Below are 17243 nucleotides of genomic sequence, written 5' to 3'. Positions count from 1 at the left end.
AGGTGTAATGAAAGGCTTTCAAACTCACAGTTCTCTCAAGAAAAATGTACGGTTGAATCCCTACAGTTTGAGCTTAAAGAACAAAAAGAACTCATTAACAGACTAGCTGAAATTGTTGCTAAGAAGGACTTTCAAACTGAAAGAAGGAAAAAGATCTGGACCAAGAAAAATGAAAGTAATTATCTTCGTTCTTATGAAACTAATGATACATGTCTTTTCGCATGTGCAAGCAAAGCTCAACAAGGCTCTCACATTGAGGCAACTTGTTTGGTAGCCTTGACTGCATTAGCTGACAAGCAAAGAGATTTCTGGTATGTTGACAGTGGTTGCTCCAAATACATGACTGGAGACAAATCTTGGTTCACATCCTTTGAGGATGAAAACACAACTAGATCAGTCACGTTTGGAGATGGAAGGAAGGCAAATATTCTAGCTCAAGGCACAGTAAACACTGCAGGTATACCTAACCTTAAAAATGTCTTATTCGTTGAAGGCTTAACTGCAAATCTGATTAGCGTCAGTCACCTGGCTGATGACTATGAAGACGTGTGGTTTAACAAACAAAGATGTTTGGTCTTAAATCAGAAAGGAGAAGGTATCAGGGGAGGTAAGAGATCCACTGATAACTGTTATCATATTCAAGCTAATGAATCTTCCAGCTTGCAGTCTTGTTTGTCTGTAAAATCTACAGAGGAGACCTTTGAACTTTGGCACAGGAAGATAGGACATGTCAACTATCAGGACTTGCTGAAATTATCTTCCAAGCAATGTGTCAGAGGCTTGCCAAATTTAAGGGGTAAAACTGACAAGATATGTGGAGAATGCAAAATCGGAAAACAAACAAAGGCACCTCACAGAGTGATAAATTCTACCACAACCTCAACAGTATTGGAGCTGTTACACATGGACCTCATGGGACCTGCTCAATCTGAAAGTATTGGAGGTAAGAGCTATATACTAGTAGTTGTAGATGATTTCTCGAGATACACTTGGGTAAGTTTCTTAAAAGACAAGACTGAAACGTTTGAGTCTTTTAAACACTTGAGTCAAAAATTGATTGTTGAGAAGAAATCATCTAATACCAGTATAGTGAGAGTAAGGTCAGATAATGGTACGGAATTTAAAAACTCTGCGTTTTCTAACTATTTTCATGAGCTTGGTGTGTCACATGAATTCTCAGCTCCAATCACTCCACAGCAAAATGGTATTGTGGAAAGGAAAAACAGGGTATTGCTAGACATGGCACGAGTAATGCTACATGCTGCAAGTCTCAGCATAAATTTTTGGGCTGAGGCTGTCAGCACCGCGTGCTATACAATGAATAGAGTCCTTCTCAAACCAGGTACTGAACAAACAGCATATGAGCTGTGGAAAGGTAAGAAACCAAATGTAGGATACTTTCATATTTTTGGAAGTCCTTGCTACATTTTACGAGATAGAGAACACATCGGTAAATTTGATGCTAGAAGTGATGATGGCGTGTTCTTAGGATATTCTCCGAACAGTAGAGCTTATAGAGTTTACAATAAAAGAACTCGAATTGTTATGGAATCTATTAATGTCTCTATTGATTATCAATGTGTGAAACAGGAAGAACCATTTGCAGATCCATCTCCCTCTTCTGTTACACAACCTCTGAACACAGAACATCCAACTGCGAAAGAAGGAGAAGAAATCCCTGACAGCATTTTCGAACCAGCTCCAAATCTAAGGAGAGGGTTCAAGCAAGTTCAAAAGGACCACTCCAGTCAAGATATCATTGGAAATCTAACAGATGGAACAACCACCAGGAGAAAAGCTACAGCACAGGTAAACCCCTCCGAGGTAAGTCAAGAGAATGTGTTACTATCTTTTGTTACCAAAAATCTGCTAAGCATGAATATTATCTCTCATTTTGGTTTTGTGTCCATTATTGAACCAAAGAATATTAAGGACGCTTTGTTGGATGATAACTGGATTAGTGCTATGCAGGATGAGCTAAATCAGTTTACTAGGAATGATGTGTGGTATTTAGTACCTCGACCTAGAAATTGCAATATCATGGGAACCAAATGGATTTTCAGAAACAAAAGTGATGAAAAAGGGAATGTGATTCGAAACAAAACCAGACTAGTTGCTCAGGGATATTCTCAGGTTGAAGGTCTTGACTTTGACGAGACCTTTGCTCCTGTAGCTAGACTAGAATCAGTTCGGTTACTTCTCTCTGTAGCATGTCATCTCAGGTTCACTTTATTTCAAATGGATGTCAAAACTGCCTTTTTGAATGGGATCCTTCAGGAAGAAGTTTATGTGGAACAACCTCCGGGTTTCAAAGATCCACATAACTTAGATCATGTCTACCGGCTCAAGAAAGCCCTGTATGGTCTGAAGCAGGCTCTTAGAGCCTGGTATGAGAGGCTTTCTACACATCTTGTGGAAAAAAGGTATACTAGAGGCTCCATTGACAAAACATTGTTTGTCAAACGAACTAAAAATGATATTATCATTGCCCAAGTGTATATTGATGATATTGTTTTCGGTTCCACATCCAAATATCTGTGAAAGAATTTCAATCCGTCATGGAAAGTGAATTTGAAATGAGTATGTGTGATGAACTAACCTTCTTTCTTGGATTGCAAGTAAGGCAGATGAATACAGGACTGTTTCTCTCTCAAACCAAATACGCTGAAAATTTGATCAAGAAATTTGGTCTCGAATCTAATAAGACAGTGAGCAATCCCATGAGTACCACTACTAAGCTGCATGAAGACCAGGAAGGAAAATCAGTGGATCCGACACTCTTTCGTAGCATGATTGGGAGTTTACTGTATCTCACTGCTAGTCGACCTGATATTTCCTACAGTGTGGGAGTATGTGCTCGCTTTCAAGCAAATCCCAAAGAATCCCACTTAACAGTTGTCAAAAGAATCATTCGATATATTTCAGGTACAGTTAACTGTGGTATTTTCTATACCTTCGATACTAACGTGGAAATTGCAGGGTACTCTGATGCTGACTGGGGAGGCAACCTTAAGGATAGAAAAAGCACTTCTGGAGGCTGTTTCTTTATTGGCAACAATCTTATAGCTTGGCATAGCAAGAAACAAAATTGCATTTCCCTCTCTACTGCAGAAGCTGAATATGTTGCTGCTGGGAGTTGTTGCACACAAATGCTGTGGATGAAACAAATGCTTCATGATTATGGTATTTCTCAAGGTAAGTTGTCTATCTTCTGTGATAATACAAGTGCTATTAACATCACAAAGAATCATGTTCAACATTCTCGAACAAAACACATTGATCTTCGATATCATTTCATTAGGGATTTGGTTGAGCAAAACATTCTTGAATTAAGCTTTATGCCCACTGAGAGTCAACTTGCTGATCTATTCACTAAGCCTCTTGACACTGCTAGGTTTGAAATGTTGACAAATGCACTCGGGATATGCTCTAAGCAGTAAGGTTCTAGAATGTCTGTCCAATGTTGATTGAGAGATTCCTGATCTTAGTACACTTGGACCACTATCACTCGTGAACTGCATATATTTTCAACTATGTACATTCTATGACCATGCCTTATTCTGGACTAATGCTTATGTACTCATGATTAGTCATTGACTCACATCACATCACTATGTCATTCACTTATTACTTTATGTGGTGGCAAGTTTCGTGTTCATTGTCATGGGAGAATAATTGAAGAAGGCAAAACGTTTAATATACTCAGATGGCTAATTTTCTACTCTCAAAGTAATCAGGTCCTTGTTGTGGTGAACTTTCAAGGATTTGTAAGAAACGAGAAAGATTATATGTATCCTATCACTCAAAGTAATCAGATCTTGGTTGTGGTGAACTTTCCAAGGTTTGCAAGAAACGAGTTGGTAGGTGCACCGTGTACGTCTATTATGAAACTTCAAACAACCACTCGAGACTCTCTTCTTGGAGCATCCTTGTTATGCTCAGTACCCTAAGATCGTCTGGTCTGGGAGTTGCTAAGACGAGTCTTGCTACGTGAGTTCTTGTTTACACCATAAAGAAGTCTATGCCTCAAATCATAAGTATCTGGGAAAAATGTGTCCCACTCCTTCTCGGAGATCTCCTGAGCTTGATCTATGTGTGCCGATTTTCCTCTTTACTTCTTCTCTCCTTCACTGAACATGTTTCCACGCCCCATGTACTGCTCATGCTCACACTCTTCCCCAATTCACTAGGTCATGATTAATAATGAGTACATACCCTATTTGTTGATGGAATACATCGTGGTCACTACATGGAAATATGTTCTGTTCATTAATTGATTCATGCTCCTTGTGTTTCAACTCTACTTTAATCTCTCTATTCAATATGACCATTGCATTCATTACCTTGATACTTAGATCAAGAATACATTGTGTGATTTGTTCGCTGATTTTGTGCTTCTAGTTGTCTCTTTGCATCCTGACTTAATTGCACTTACTTCTCTTATTGATTACGCCTAAATTAAGAGGGAGACGCAATTTGCATGCGTGTATCTAGGAAAAATCAATTGTCATAACTCTTCTCCTTTTTTGCGACACTATTCCAATCGGTGTGTCTTTTGGTTTTCCCAAACCCTATCGATTATATATATCTAGTCTCTTCTGTCTCTCGGATTTTATTCTTGTTTGTCTCAGTGTGCAGGTTCTTTCATCATGGTTCACACAAAGATCACCACTCGCCTTGGCGGACACCGGCGTCTTCCTCCCCCTGATGAAGGTCGTCAGGCCGCTGTCAGAGTCGGCATCCTCTATCCCGGCATGCAACGTGACCGCAGCCGAAGCCCTCATCGTCGTCCCCCTCCTTCTGGTGCCCCCTCTGCTGTTCCTCCTCCTCCTGTTTCTCTGGATAGCCTTCGTGACTCCATCCTGGTGACTGACTGGAGGCTTGCCTGTCTTACTACTGACATGGACGACATGTACTCTCTTCTAGTTCGTACTCATCATGCCGTAACCAACCTCACCAAGGAGATCCGGAACCTGCAGCGCCACCCTCCAGGGTTTGACGCTCCGGGTCCCTCCACCGCTGTTCCAGAGGCCGTCGCCCCTGCGGAGAGCTCGACTTCGATGGACAACAAGGAATTTCAGGACCACGTCATTAAGCTTATGGAGGAAGTCGAAGGGCATTCCCCTTCAAAGGGGGAGAAGTGATTTTTTTTTTTTTACTTTGAACTTTTTGTTTTCTATTTTATTTTAAACTCTGTTGGACAATGTTTATTTTTTTTTGGGATGTAAGTGCATAAGCACAAACTAACTAGGATGCTTATTAGCTTACCATATTTTGATATTCACTTCTGGCCACTGCATTCATTACCTTGATACTTAGATCAAGAATACATTGTGTGATTTGTTCGCTGATTTTGTGCTTCTAGTTGTCTCTTTGCATCCTGACTTAATTGCACTTACTTCTCTTATTGATTACGCCTAAATTAAGAGGGAGACGCAATTTGCATGCGTGTATCTAGGAAAAATCAATTGTCATAACTCTTCTCCTTTTTTGCGACACTATTCCAATCGGTGTGTCTTTTGGTTTTCCCAAACCCTATCGATTATATATATCTAGTCTCTTCTGTCTCTCGGATTTTATTCTTGTTTGTCTCAGTGTGCAGGTTCTCTCATCATGGTTCACACAAAGATCACCACTGGCCTTGGCAGACACCGGCGTCTTCCTCCCCCTGATGAAGGTCGTCAGGCCGCTGTCAGAGTCGGCATCCTCCATCCCGGCATGCAACGTGACCGCAGCCGAAGCCCTCATCGTCGTCCCCCTCCTTCTGGTGCCCCCTCTGCTGTTCCTCCTCCTCCTGTTTCTCTGGATAGCCTTCGTGACTCCATCCTGGTGACTGACTGGAGGCTTGCCTGTCTTACTACTGACATGGACGACATGTACTCTCTTCTGGTTCGTACTCATCATGCCGTAACCAACCTCACCAAGGAGATCCGGAACCTGCAGCGCCACCCTCCAGGGTTTGACGCTCCGGGTCCCTCCATCGCTGTTCCGGAGGCCGTCGCCCCTGCGGAGAGCTCGACTTTCGATGGACAGCGAGGAATTTCAGGACCACGTCATTAAGCTTATGGAGGAAGTCGAAGGGCATTCCCCTTCAAAGGGGGAGAAGTGATTTTTTTTTTTTTACTTTGAACTTTTTGTTTTCTATTTTATTTTAAACTCTGTTGGACAATGTTTATTTTTTTTGGGATGTAAGTGCATAAGCACAAACTAACTAGGATGCTTATTAGCTTACCATATTTTGATATTCACTTCTGGCTACTTGGATCCGGAAAAGGATGGAAACTGATTCCATGTTCCAAGAAGTCACTCTTTGTTCTCATTCATTATCTGTAATGATTTATCATGCAGGGGTTCAAACAAGTAAAACATCATGTGTTGAATGGGAATGCCCAAAGGGGGAGATTGTAAGTATTTGGGCCAATACCATTCAACACACACTTTCCTATTACCTCTGGGAGATCAAAGATTACAGAACAATAGGAGAATACTTCTCCTGCTTTTACGGTGATCCAAGGGAACAAGAAGAAGATTGTAGAATCAGATATTGTAGCGACAATCAAGGAAGATCGCATCACTGAGCTTGCAATTAAGGTAGGACTCATACATGATTTGCATATCGGATAAATGATCTGATATGCTTATCTTCATTAAGGTGTTTTATCTTGCGAGATTGGATATGCATGAAAATAAGGAATACTATTTACTGGTTTTAAAACCTTTACATTTACATCCTAGTCGGTGTTGCAATAGGAGATTTGATTGAGGGGGAGTCTTGCTCCTCTATAAAAGGTTTCGAAACAGTTTTCTGTAGTTAGGTTTTTGACTCTAAAAACAATTGTTTTTCATTGTGTGTTGCTTAGCCTTCACCTATTGTTTTCATGTCAAAACTTCAACAGTTATTTATATAGTTTGATTTCTCACTACATACATATCATGAGCCATATTTGTAATCAGTGAGATCAGTGAGTTTGTGATCCAAGCAACTGAGGGGGAGATCTATAGTATAGAGAATACACAAAGCAGTGGCTACGTGTGTAGAATAGTTTCTGCAATTGTAAACAAGTTAGCATTGTGTGCTAATAAAGTGATTGTGATCAATATCACTACTTGTAATTGTATTCTCTTTACTCATAGTGGATTTGTCTTTCATGTAGGCTACGTAAACAGCCTCGCAGTGAAGTTTCCTCAGTGGAGAGGTTTACACTGCATCAGCAAAAACTTGTGTTCGTTTTACTTGAATAGGTTGATTACTCAGTATTGTCATTTATTCCCATCATTGTGTTTCATCTGGTGTTTTCACACATTCACTTGTCTGTTATAATTAATCCCTTTTTTTTTTTTTTTATCGAAACCTCGACAGAGCGAGAAGATGTTATCATCTGAAGACAAGGAGATGCAAACCATTCATAAAACATGCATGTGAGAGACGTGTTAAATTATATACATGATTCCAAGCACAAGATAATCATGTAGTTAAATATTATTCGTTACGCTACATTAACATAATCAAAACGAGCTAGATGTTCAATAGAATAACAAAGTTTCTTGTCATGATCGGGAGCTAGCTGCTAGCTGCTAGCTGCATAAGACCAGAAGCTGCCTCGGAAACATCTACCTCGATCATCATCCGCTCTTATGTTTTCTTTCAAGAAAAATTTCGTTACTTTACATTAGTGGGCTTGCAAACTGATTAGCCATGGACGCTCTGGGCCTTGGAAGGTAAACTAACCTTTCCCAAGTACTTTCCGGAGCATTACCAACCCATGAAGAACTTAAAAGGTTTCTAATTCTTCAACCGGGAAAACTACATTTCATTATTTTTGTAATTTTATTTTTATTTTTTTTACCTTAGGGAGTAGAGTTTGGAGAACCTCATCACAATGTTGACGACGTCGTATTTCAATCAAACATACTTCTAAAGAGAAGAACACACAGCACTACAAGGAGGACGAGTTGGTACGATCCTTCAATTAGTTAGTTTTAGTCGTAAATGTTTTAAAAGATACCCTTACTTTGCTATCACGACCAAAGTTATATTCTGATACAAATTCAATTGTGCAAAACTGTCCTTAGGAATAAATTCAACTAGTGGAGAATAATGAGACAAATAAATTCATTCTAAATGCCTCATTATTTTTCACCATTTTAAATTTAAATTCAATAAAAATTTAGCATAACTGAGTATGGAATCACCTAATCGGAATTGCTCACGAGTCACGACCACGATCCATTTGGATATGATTTTGGATTTTTGGTAACATATATTGGTCTCCTGCATGGGATGATTGAGATCAAGTTATCAGAGCATCTCCAACAGCTTCCCTATAATTTCTCTATTATAGGAAAGCAAAAATTAAAATCTCCAAAAAAAATTATGCTCCAACTCCAACAGATTCTCTATTTTACAGATTCCATAATTCTCAAAGTTCTAAAAAACGCTAGGCGCTAGTCGGGTGGAAGGCCGGGGACTAATCGGTTTTTTTTAAAAAAAATTATTTTTATTTTTATAACATATAATTATATAAATAAAAATATAAAAGGTATTATGACGTTTGAAAATAGTAAAAATACTCAAAATATAGATAAAATGTTAAACAACAATGAGATAATGAGTTCTTAGAAATAAAAAAAAAATTGCAAATTTGATTCTTCCAAGCCTAATCCTCAAATTCTTCTTCTCTATATCCCTCTAGTACTCCCTCCTCATCGAACTCAAACTCAAAAGTCATCTCATCTTCTTCCTCTTCATCCGATACAAAATCATCCTCATGAAGTTCCCTAATTTCTTGAATTCTACTACTTCTCCTAGGCTCTAAGCTACTATCCACTCCCAATCCCGATCCCTCTCCAACTACTTCACTAGTGAGATCGGAATCGACATCTTCATCACCACCATCCACAATCCATCCTTGGGCCATAGTAGCTTCACATGCTAGTAATACATCCACATTCTTCTCTTTCATTCTTCTCTTCTTATTGATGATTTTGGCATTGAATTGGACATAGACTAAATTGTTTAACCTCGTTGTATCTAATCTATTCCTTTTCTTTGTATGGATCTACATAAAGAAATGAAAAAATTAGTATATTATGAGTTTCTAACTTTCTAAATAATTAGTAAACTACATTACTACTTGCTTATAAACTTACAAAAATGCATAACTAAATAAGTACTTACCCCCTCAAAAGCGCTCCAATTTCTCTCACATCCGGATGAGCTTGTGGTCAATGAAAGTATCCTTTTAGCCATACTTTGTAATTTTAGTACAAGGTTTCCATAAATATTCCACCACGAAACTAAAAAATAAATAAATAAATAAACAAAACAACAACAATTATGAATTAGCCAAACTCCAAAAACAAAACAAACAAAACAATAACAATTGGCTATATAAAATAATAAGTTGGTATTTCTTACCCGGATTATAATTGTCATCATTTTGTGTGCATCCCGCCTTAGGCAAAACTCTTCCAAATCCACCCTCTTTCTTCAAATACTTGTGCAATTCTACATTTGTCACCAAATTTTGAGTTTGAATGTCATCGGGAAAGAACACCTCAACACAATTGAAGAACCCATCCATGACCACATTATCATTCTCAATGCCTGGATTGGCATATGCATAGCATGGGTTCAAGAGGTAACCCGCTAAATGCAATGGACTATCAAGTCGACCACGGGCATTTCCATCAACAATGTCAAGGATTGGACGATAATGAGTTTCTTGATCTTTGAATGCCATTTTAATCTCCTCCTTGGCTCTAAGTAGTTCCCCATACACAAAGCCCATTGATGGCCTTTTATCCCCATCAACAAGGCGAAGCACCTTCACTAAAGGGGCAAACACCTTCAAGCAAAGACTTACCCCATTCCCAAAAAAAGCACTCAAAGCAATATTCACCACCGCCTTCCTCTTTACACTCTTTGCATGCTTGCTTTCATTCCATTCATCACTAGTAATCATAGCTCTCAACTCATTCTTCTTCTCCATCAAGCTTTGCAAAGTGAGGAAAGCGGTTGCAAATCTAGTGACTCCCGGCCTCACTATATCTCTTTTCTTTGTAAACTTCCTCATCAATGCCAAAGTCTTGTGATGTGCATAAATATAGATGGTGAAGCTCTTTGCCTTCTCAATCACCCCTTTGAATCTAGGCTGGTTGCCAATTCCTTGAAGCATAAGATTCAAGGTGTGAGTTGCACATGAAGTCCAAAATATGTTTGGCCTCTTCAACTTCATCAAATCTCTCGCCGCCATATTATTTGAAGCATTGTCCGTCACCACTTGAACCACATTTTGTGGCCCAACATCTTCAATGCACTTGTCCACATATTCAAAAATATACGTCCCGGTGTGTGCCTCATCCGATGCTTCCTTAGAAGAAAGAAAAGTTGTGCCTTCCGCACAATTGACACACAAATTCATTATACTTCTTCTTTTCCAGTCGCTCCAAGCATCGGTCATAATAGAGCAACCATTCAAAGCCCACTCTTCTTCTTGCTTCATCAATAAACTTTTAGTTCTCTCTACCTCTTCCTTCAATAGTGGCTCCCTTAATTGATATTGGCTTGGAGGTTGGTAACCTGGGCCAAATTGACGAACAGCTTCAACAAACCTCTTGAAGCTATCACTATCAATGGCATGAAAAGGAATCCCGGCTTCATACACCCATCTAGCTAAGTATTGATGCACACTATGTGTTCTTTGCTTGAAAAGTGCATCATTGTTGCCTCATCTTCCTACTTCCATCCAATGAAGAATCCGGATCGATGTGGGTTGCAAAACGGTCCATAGGCCCAAGAGTATGCGGCATTCTTCTTGTCCCTTGACTCGCTTCATTGTCTTCATCTCCTTCAATAATGACTTCTTGCCTCACTTCTGCTTCATGTCTACTCTTTTGTTTCTTCTTAGACTTTGCCTCTTCAATAGCATTCTTGCTTTGGCTTTATCTTCATCCGAAGATTTTTTACAAGGAGCCACATTTCCCTTGATGTGGGCAATATGCTGCTTCATTTGATATATCCCACCACTGACTAATTTCCCACACAACTTACACTTCAACCTATCCAAGTTTGAAGCATCCGCCAACTCCGCATATTCCCATCCAATATCACCTGAACCATGCTTCAATGATGAATCCATCTCCGACATTGCATTAGATGCCGAGGAAGATGTAGTACCCGCCATTGCCCTAAATAAGTAAAAAGAGTATTCAACATTCAAGTATTCAACAACCAACCTATATATGCAATTCAATTAATCAATTAAAAATTGAGCATAATAGAGCATAATTAAAACCTGAGCATAGGCAGTAAGCCAGTAACTGTGCAATTCAATTAATCAATTGAGAATACCATTCAGTCATTCATAGAGGCCAAAACAAGCTGCAATTCAATTAATCAATTAAATTAACAAAACAACATATGATGCAGAAGAATCTAAAACAGGGCTCTAAAATTCAAATCAACATGATACAAGTTCAGAAGCTGAAAACAAAGCACTCTAATAGTGTAATTGGCATTCCTGAAAACAAAGCACTCTAATAGTCTAAAACAGGGCTCTAAAATTCAAATCAACATATGATGCTTCACAAATCTTGTTTCTCCTAATACCAACATATTTGATAACTCAACAATTCACTGATTTGAATTAATTCAATTCCCAAAACAGAGGCCAAATATCATTATCTCAAAACAATACAGTCACTCAGAGTCTCAGACACCCAGTAAGCAAAGTCCAACTGTCCAACACAGTACAACAATCATGATTCATGAATCAGAAACACCAAAATCTAAAACTATCAAGTGAGATACACAAGTACAAAACATTCAAACAGCTCGAAGAATCACCAAAATACAGAACAATTCAATTATAAGTTTATACCATATTAACATTCATAGTTTGATACAATAACTCAATGCCCAGCATTCCAGCAACTTAACAAAATAACAAGACTCACAGTGTATTGAAGAATCACCGAGCTTGCAGAATCAATCACCGAATCCAAAACCCAGAAATCGAGCTTCAAGCCTTCAAGCCTTCAAGAATCACCGAGTTTGAACTTTGAACCCAGAAATCGAGCATGAAGAATCAGCGAATCACCAAGCTTTGAGGTTGAAGAATCACCGAGTAGCCTTGAACCCAGAAATCGAGCTTGGAGAATCACCAAGCTTCGAGGTTGAAGAATCACCGAGCTGCTTGAAGCCTTGAACAGTTGAACCCAGAAAGCCCTGAAAAAGTGAAAAGTGTGAACCCAGAAACGTGAGATTGAAACCCAGAAATTCGATTGAAGATTTGAAAGACAAAAACCCAGAAAGAGAGCTGGAAATCCAGTTTACCGGCGAGCTGAAGAGCTAGAGAACTGGCCGGAGAAGAAGCAGCGACGAAGCGCTGAAGCGGACGATCGAGGAGGGAGCGACGAAGCGGTGAGCAAAAGTGTAAATCGCGTTTTGACTTTGGAGCTGCAGTGAAAATGAAACCCTATCTATCGTGTTTTGCTTTTGACAATTTGAAGTTTAAGGGAAAAAAAAAAAATAGAAAGCGCCTAGGCGCCCACCGCCCAGCACCACCTAGGCAGCCGACTTTACTCCCACCGCCCAGATCGCTCGACTAGGGAAGAATCGGGACGGCCGCCTAGGCCGATTTTTAGAACCCTGATAATTATTTTCTAAATCCTTCCCTAAAATTTTACAGATTGTTGTAAATATAAGGAATTTTGTTTTCTCTCTCATCACTATCTTTATTTTAGGGATAATTATAGGAAATCTATTAGAGCAAAACAGTCAATTTTTTTTTTTAAATTAAGAAAAATCAAGATATGAAAAAACGGTTGGAGTTGCTCTCGCATGTTTAGGTCGATTGGGTATGATTGCAAACGAACCAGCTCCCCTTAATGGGCCAACACCTTTTGGGTCGGCCTTATAAACCTTCACCCATCTCCACGTGGCGAATAATAAGGTACGGCGTGGATGACGTCCATGATTATTCTCCCGTGACCCGCCACGTGGCCGTCCTATCAAATCCAATGCTCGGACTTTGGAAAAGCCCCGATGATTGATTCGACATAACAGAACAGTCGGAGTGGTACGTACATATGTCATCCAGTGATGACTTTCATGATGGCCGCCACCTACTCCGCCACGCGCCGATTCCCAACTCGTGAAATACACACCGTATCAAACCCTCTTGATTTTTCATAACACGAAGCGCTGGACACTCTCTTCTGAAAGCCACCCGCAGTGTAAGTGAGGCTGGAGATGAGTATGGTGAAGAGTCAAGGCAGCTCCGTCGCGGCGATGCGTACCCTCTCTCCTTCCTCCGCCACTTCTCGCTGTTCCACTCAACGTTCCGCCGCTTATTCTTCTTCCTCAGGTTTCGTCTCTTCTCTATTCGAATCTCAGATTTTTCTTCTTTGTTTTCGAAAAACTCCGATTTCTCGATCCGAAACTTCCCAACGTGGTTGTGTCGCAATGCATTCGAGAATATGAGAATGTGTAGGGATTTAATCATGGACACCTCGTAGGTCCGGTCCAGGATGATGACTAGACCGGCGGTGGTCCATTGGTCCAAGTTACAGATGCGATGAACAGAGAAATGTAGGTAGGAGTGTAAGCGCGTGTGCCACACGCTCCGACCAAACTGGGCCAAGGGCTCACATGGATGCCATATGTCTCCCACGTGGTTGGATGCTGTCTCGTGTGGCAGATCGGCGCGTGTTGCCCTCTAACTTTGACCTTGTCGGGTTCAACACGACACTGCACACAAGTGTAGTAGTTCGACCACTCCATCGTGTCTCGTCTACTTCACTACTTACTACTACTCTAGCTATTACTATTTTAGAATATTACTAGGACCAAGTTCTGGGTTGGTAATCCGTAATCCTACAATGTATTTAATTTGAAAAGGAGATTCGGTGGAAGAAGCAAAAATTGTGGTTGCTTATTATGTTGCTGAAATGCTTTCATGTAGGTAGCAGCTAAGATTGTGTCTGTTCTGCTTGTAATTTGCGGCAATGTTTGATGTTTTGGTTTGTGTAATTTGCATGATGATCGATCAGATTGAAGTTTAAATGTGGTTATATATGATGCAGATGACACGAATTGTGGTACGCCAACATGGATCGGGAAGGGGCTTACTTGTGTTTGCTTCAAGGCAAAGGGAAATTATGAAAGGGTCTGCTTGAATCTGACACCCCTGCAGGCAAGTGATTGAGCTACTGGTTAAGAACAGATGATTTGCCATATATTTTTCTACTATTAGTGGTCACTATGCATTTGTATTACATAGAGGTACAATAATGAGCTCGAAAGCCACCTTAAACTGTAGGCAATGTTTGGCATTTGAATAGAGTATGGTATGGAGTTTGTGATTCTGGTTTGAGAATTGAGATTGAGGCCCTTCTGTTTCTTTAGTTCTTGAAATGATGTCATACCGTGCAGGAGGAAAGGATGAGAAGGTTGCAGCGCCGGATGAAGATTTACTTTGATTCTTCTAGGCCAGATCACCAGGTGATATTTTCATTCCGATGTGTATGTAGATTTGAAATATTTTCATGCTACACTTATCCAAATTGGAGCATTTGGAACCGCAAATGCTGTTACATGACCAATGTTCATAGACAAATGACACAAACATAGGAAATGAATGTGGAATTTAAAGAGGGCATAACTTAAATTTTTCTTTGGTAATTGTTTGCCTTTTGTTTCTTATACTTAGTTGTTACGAAAATTTGATGAGAACAGGAAGCGCTGAGAGCTCTATGGTATGCTACATATCCCAGTCAAGAGCTTCATGGCTTGGTATCTGATCAGTGGAAAGAGATGGGATGGCAGGGAAGAGACCCATCTACTGATTTCAGGTTCCATTTCCCTCTATTCCTCTGCTGTTCCACAGCTAATTTCTTCCTAGTTTGCTCTTTCACTTTGTGTTAGCAATTTCTTATTTGGTTACTTTGGATGATTTACCTGACAGAGGTGCTGGATTTATTTCTTTGGAGAACCTCTTGTTCTTCGCAAAGACATTTTCGGTAAAATCTCAAACTTGATCTGCAAATAGAAAGATAAGAACATGAAATTTTTGTACGTCAATTTGCAGACATCTTTCCAGTGCCTATTGAACAAGCAAGGAGGAAAGCCAGCTGCTTGGGAATATCCATTTGCTGTTGCCGGTGTAAATATTACATTTATGATCATGCAAATGCTTGACCTCGAAGCCAGTAAGTGTTATATAGATGGTTTTTTTGTTCATATATATCATAACTATAAATTTAACACAAATTAAGACTATACAAAGGATGAACTGGCTCTTGTTAAATTTTGTTGTTTCAAACTTTTTTTCCTTCTTCTTTGAGGAGATAGCTCATGCTTTCCTTATTTGGCAGCGAAACCAAGGTCCTTTATCAGGGCAGTTTTCTTACAGATGTTGTTAGGTATGAGTTACATCCATATTTCTTGTTCAAAGCCGATTTAGAAGCACTGCAATGGCTGTTGATGTTACCTTGTCCTTTTCAATGTTATTTCAGAAAGCGAGTGGGCTTTTGACTTGCTCTATTGCGTCGCCTTCATGGTTATGGATAAACAGTGGCTTGAGAGAAATGCTACATACATGGAATTCAATGTGAGAATCATTAATCTGTATATATGTTCATAAAGGTTTACATAAGTAGGAAAATTTTGGGATCAGTAATACTTTATGGCTTTATGCTTTAGGTGTACGATTTCTCTTTAACTTGGAAGCTCTGTACTTGCTGAGTTGCCAATTCGAAATGGTTTTGATATCAATTGTTTGTCTTACAGGATGTTTTGAAATCAACTCGAGCTCAATTGGAGAGGGAATTACTAATGGACGATGTCTTGCGGATTGAAGACATGCCATCTTACAGCCTTCTTACTTGATAGTAATTGATATTTAAACAACCTAGAAGGCTAGAAGCATCCCTGATTGACCTTAAAATTGTACAATCTCTCTCTCTCTCTCTCTCTCTCTCTCTCTCTCTCTCTCTCTCTCTCTCTCTCTCTCTCTCTCTCTCTCTCTCTCTCTCTCTCTCTCTCTCTCTCTCTCTCTCTCAGAGTAATGGAATCCATAACTGCATTTCATTAGCACAATCTGTAATTAGGTTGTTCTACCATCCAGCCTCTGTAGGTGGACTGGAGTTTTTCCTTTTGGCAGTACCACATTGAGCTTATGAGAATTGTCTTGAAGGGTGTTGAGGAAAGAAAATGATTGCTTAAAGCATAGAGTGTGGAAGCTTAGATAAAAATTCGAAATTACAAGAAGTTTAACCAATTATAACAATGCTGACTTTCACATCTAAAGTCGTGGTAGCATCTTTTCCGACGATTAATTTTATGGCAAAAGTGTTTAAATACGTGATGATACATTCTCTGACATTGTGTTTGTGGAGAAATATATTAGACCAATAACATGGAAATGAATATAATTTTCGACAAACCAGTGCCTCGTCTTAAAAACTTAACACCATTTTATGGAGTATACTGTGTCATAAGATGAAATACGCATTTTGATTTTCTTAACTTTCATGATTAAAAAAAAAATACAAAATCTTAATTTAACAAACAGCTGGACCTAGTTTGCGTAATGTGAATAGTTGAGAGATTGGATAGCTAGCTTCCTTTTCCTTTTTCTGGCCAGATCTCAATTAGTTACCGCAAAATTCAGTTTCAGTTTTCAGCTTTATCACACACCTTTGGGTCTCAGACACGATTGGTATCTTATCCCTCCCTACCAAGATTTCCCATAGAAGAATGATATATCACCATATTTTAAACGTGAACAAGGTACAAGGCTTTGTTGTAAATCATTTTGCAAAAATAAGCTCTAAAATCACCAATGATATAGATACGCAAGCTGATCTCATACCAAAAAGAGGTAAATGAAGCTCAAATTTTCACATCAATGGGGTATAGCTATGTCGGGAAATTTGCAGATATTGACGAGCTAAGCCAATGTCCATCAACCAGAAACTCGAACAATATTCGAGCATTGATTTAATTCAGTAATGAACCACTAAAATGGGTAATGAGGTAAGGGCTAAATGAAGCACGAAAACTAGTTGTCTACCTTCTATCAGTGGAGGCAGATTGCTTAGGAATCAAGTCTGAGGCTGGTCAGTGCGGTATAAAATAGGTACCCACATGGCCATATCTATGAATAAGAGGTCCTAACTAAAAAGAGTTTGAAATTAAAATGCAAAATATTAGGGAGAGGGAAAGATCACAAGCTGAA

At 39.4% G+C, this 17243-nt stretch overlaps 3 protein-coding genes across 4 annotated transcripts; 2 read left to right on the top strand and 1 right to left on the bottom strand.

Moving 5' to 3' along the window:
- Window positions 1–2558: 2558 nt before the first annotated feature.
- LOC112199578 (uncharacterized mitochondrial protein AtMg00810-like) lies at window positions 2559–5144 on the top strand. The gene is made up of 2 exons (XM_024340573.1): window positions 2559–3195; window positions 4639–5144. The coding sequence occupies exons 1-2, from the start codon at window positions 2559–2561 to the stop codon at window positions 5142–5144; spliced, it is 1143 nt and encodes a 380-aa protein (XP_024196341.1).
- A 3513-nt stretch (window positions 5145–8657) lies between these two features.
- On the bottom strand, window positions 8658–10505 carry LOC112199577. Its single transcript, XM_024340572.2, has 3 exons — window positions 9419–10505; window positions 9179–9297; window positions 8658–9059 (listed from the first exon to the last, which is right to left on the bottom strand). The coding sequence occupies exons 1-3, from the start codon at window positions 10503–10505 to the stop codon at window positions 8658–8660; spliced, it is 1608 nt and encodes a 535-aa protein (XP_024196340.2).
- Window positions 10506–12967: 2462 nt separating this feature from the next.
- Window positions 12968–17081, top strand: LOC112200797 (ELMO domain-containing protein A). Of its 2 annotated transcripts, none has more exons than XM_024341808.2 (9): window positions 12968–13370; window positions 14089–14198; window positions 14438–14506; window positions 14741–14856; window positions 14970–15024; window positions 15093–15213; window positions 15379–15426; window positions 15520–15614; window positions 15794–17081. In XM_024341808.2, the coding sequence occupies exons 1-9, from the start codon at window positions 13256–13258 to the stop codon at window positions 15890–15892; spliced, it is 828 nt and encodes a 275-aa protein (XP_024197576.1). In that variant the 5' UTR covers window positions 12968–13255; the 3' UTR covers window positions 15893–17081. The 2 variants fall into 2 exon arrangements, with proteins under 2 accessions (XP_024197576.1, XP_024197577.1); XM_024341809.2 differs by lacking the exon at window positions 12968–13370 and adding an exon at window positions 13825–13963.
- The last annotated feature ends 162 nt before the right edge of the window (window positions 17082–17243 follow it).

Source organism: Rosa chinensis, chromosome 4 (assembly GCF_002994745.2).
Source record: "Rosa chinensis cultivar Old Blush chromosome 4, RchiOBHm-V2, whole genome shotgun sequence".
Classification (NCBI taxonomy): domain Eukaryota; kingdom Viridiplantae; phylum Streptophyta; class Magnoliopsida; order Rosales; family Rosaceae; genus Rosa; species Rosa chinensis.
Note: the sequence above shows the minus strand (reverse complement) of the source record. Positions and strands in the feature narration are given on the sequence as shown.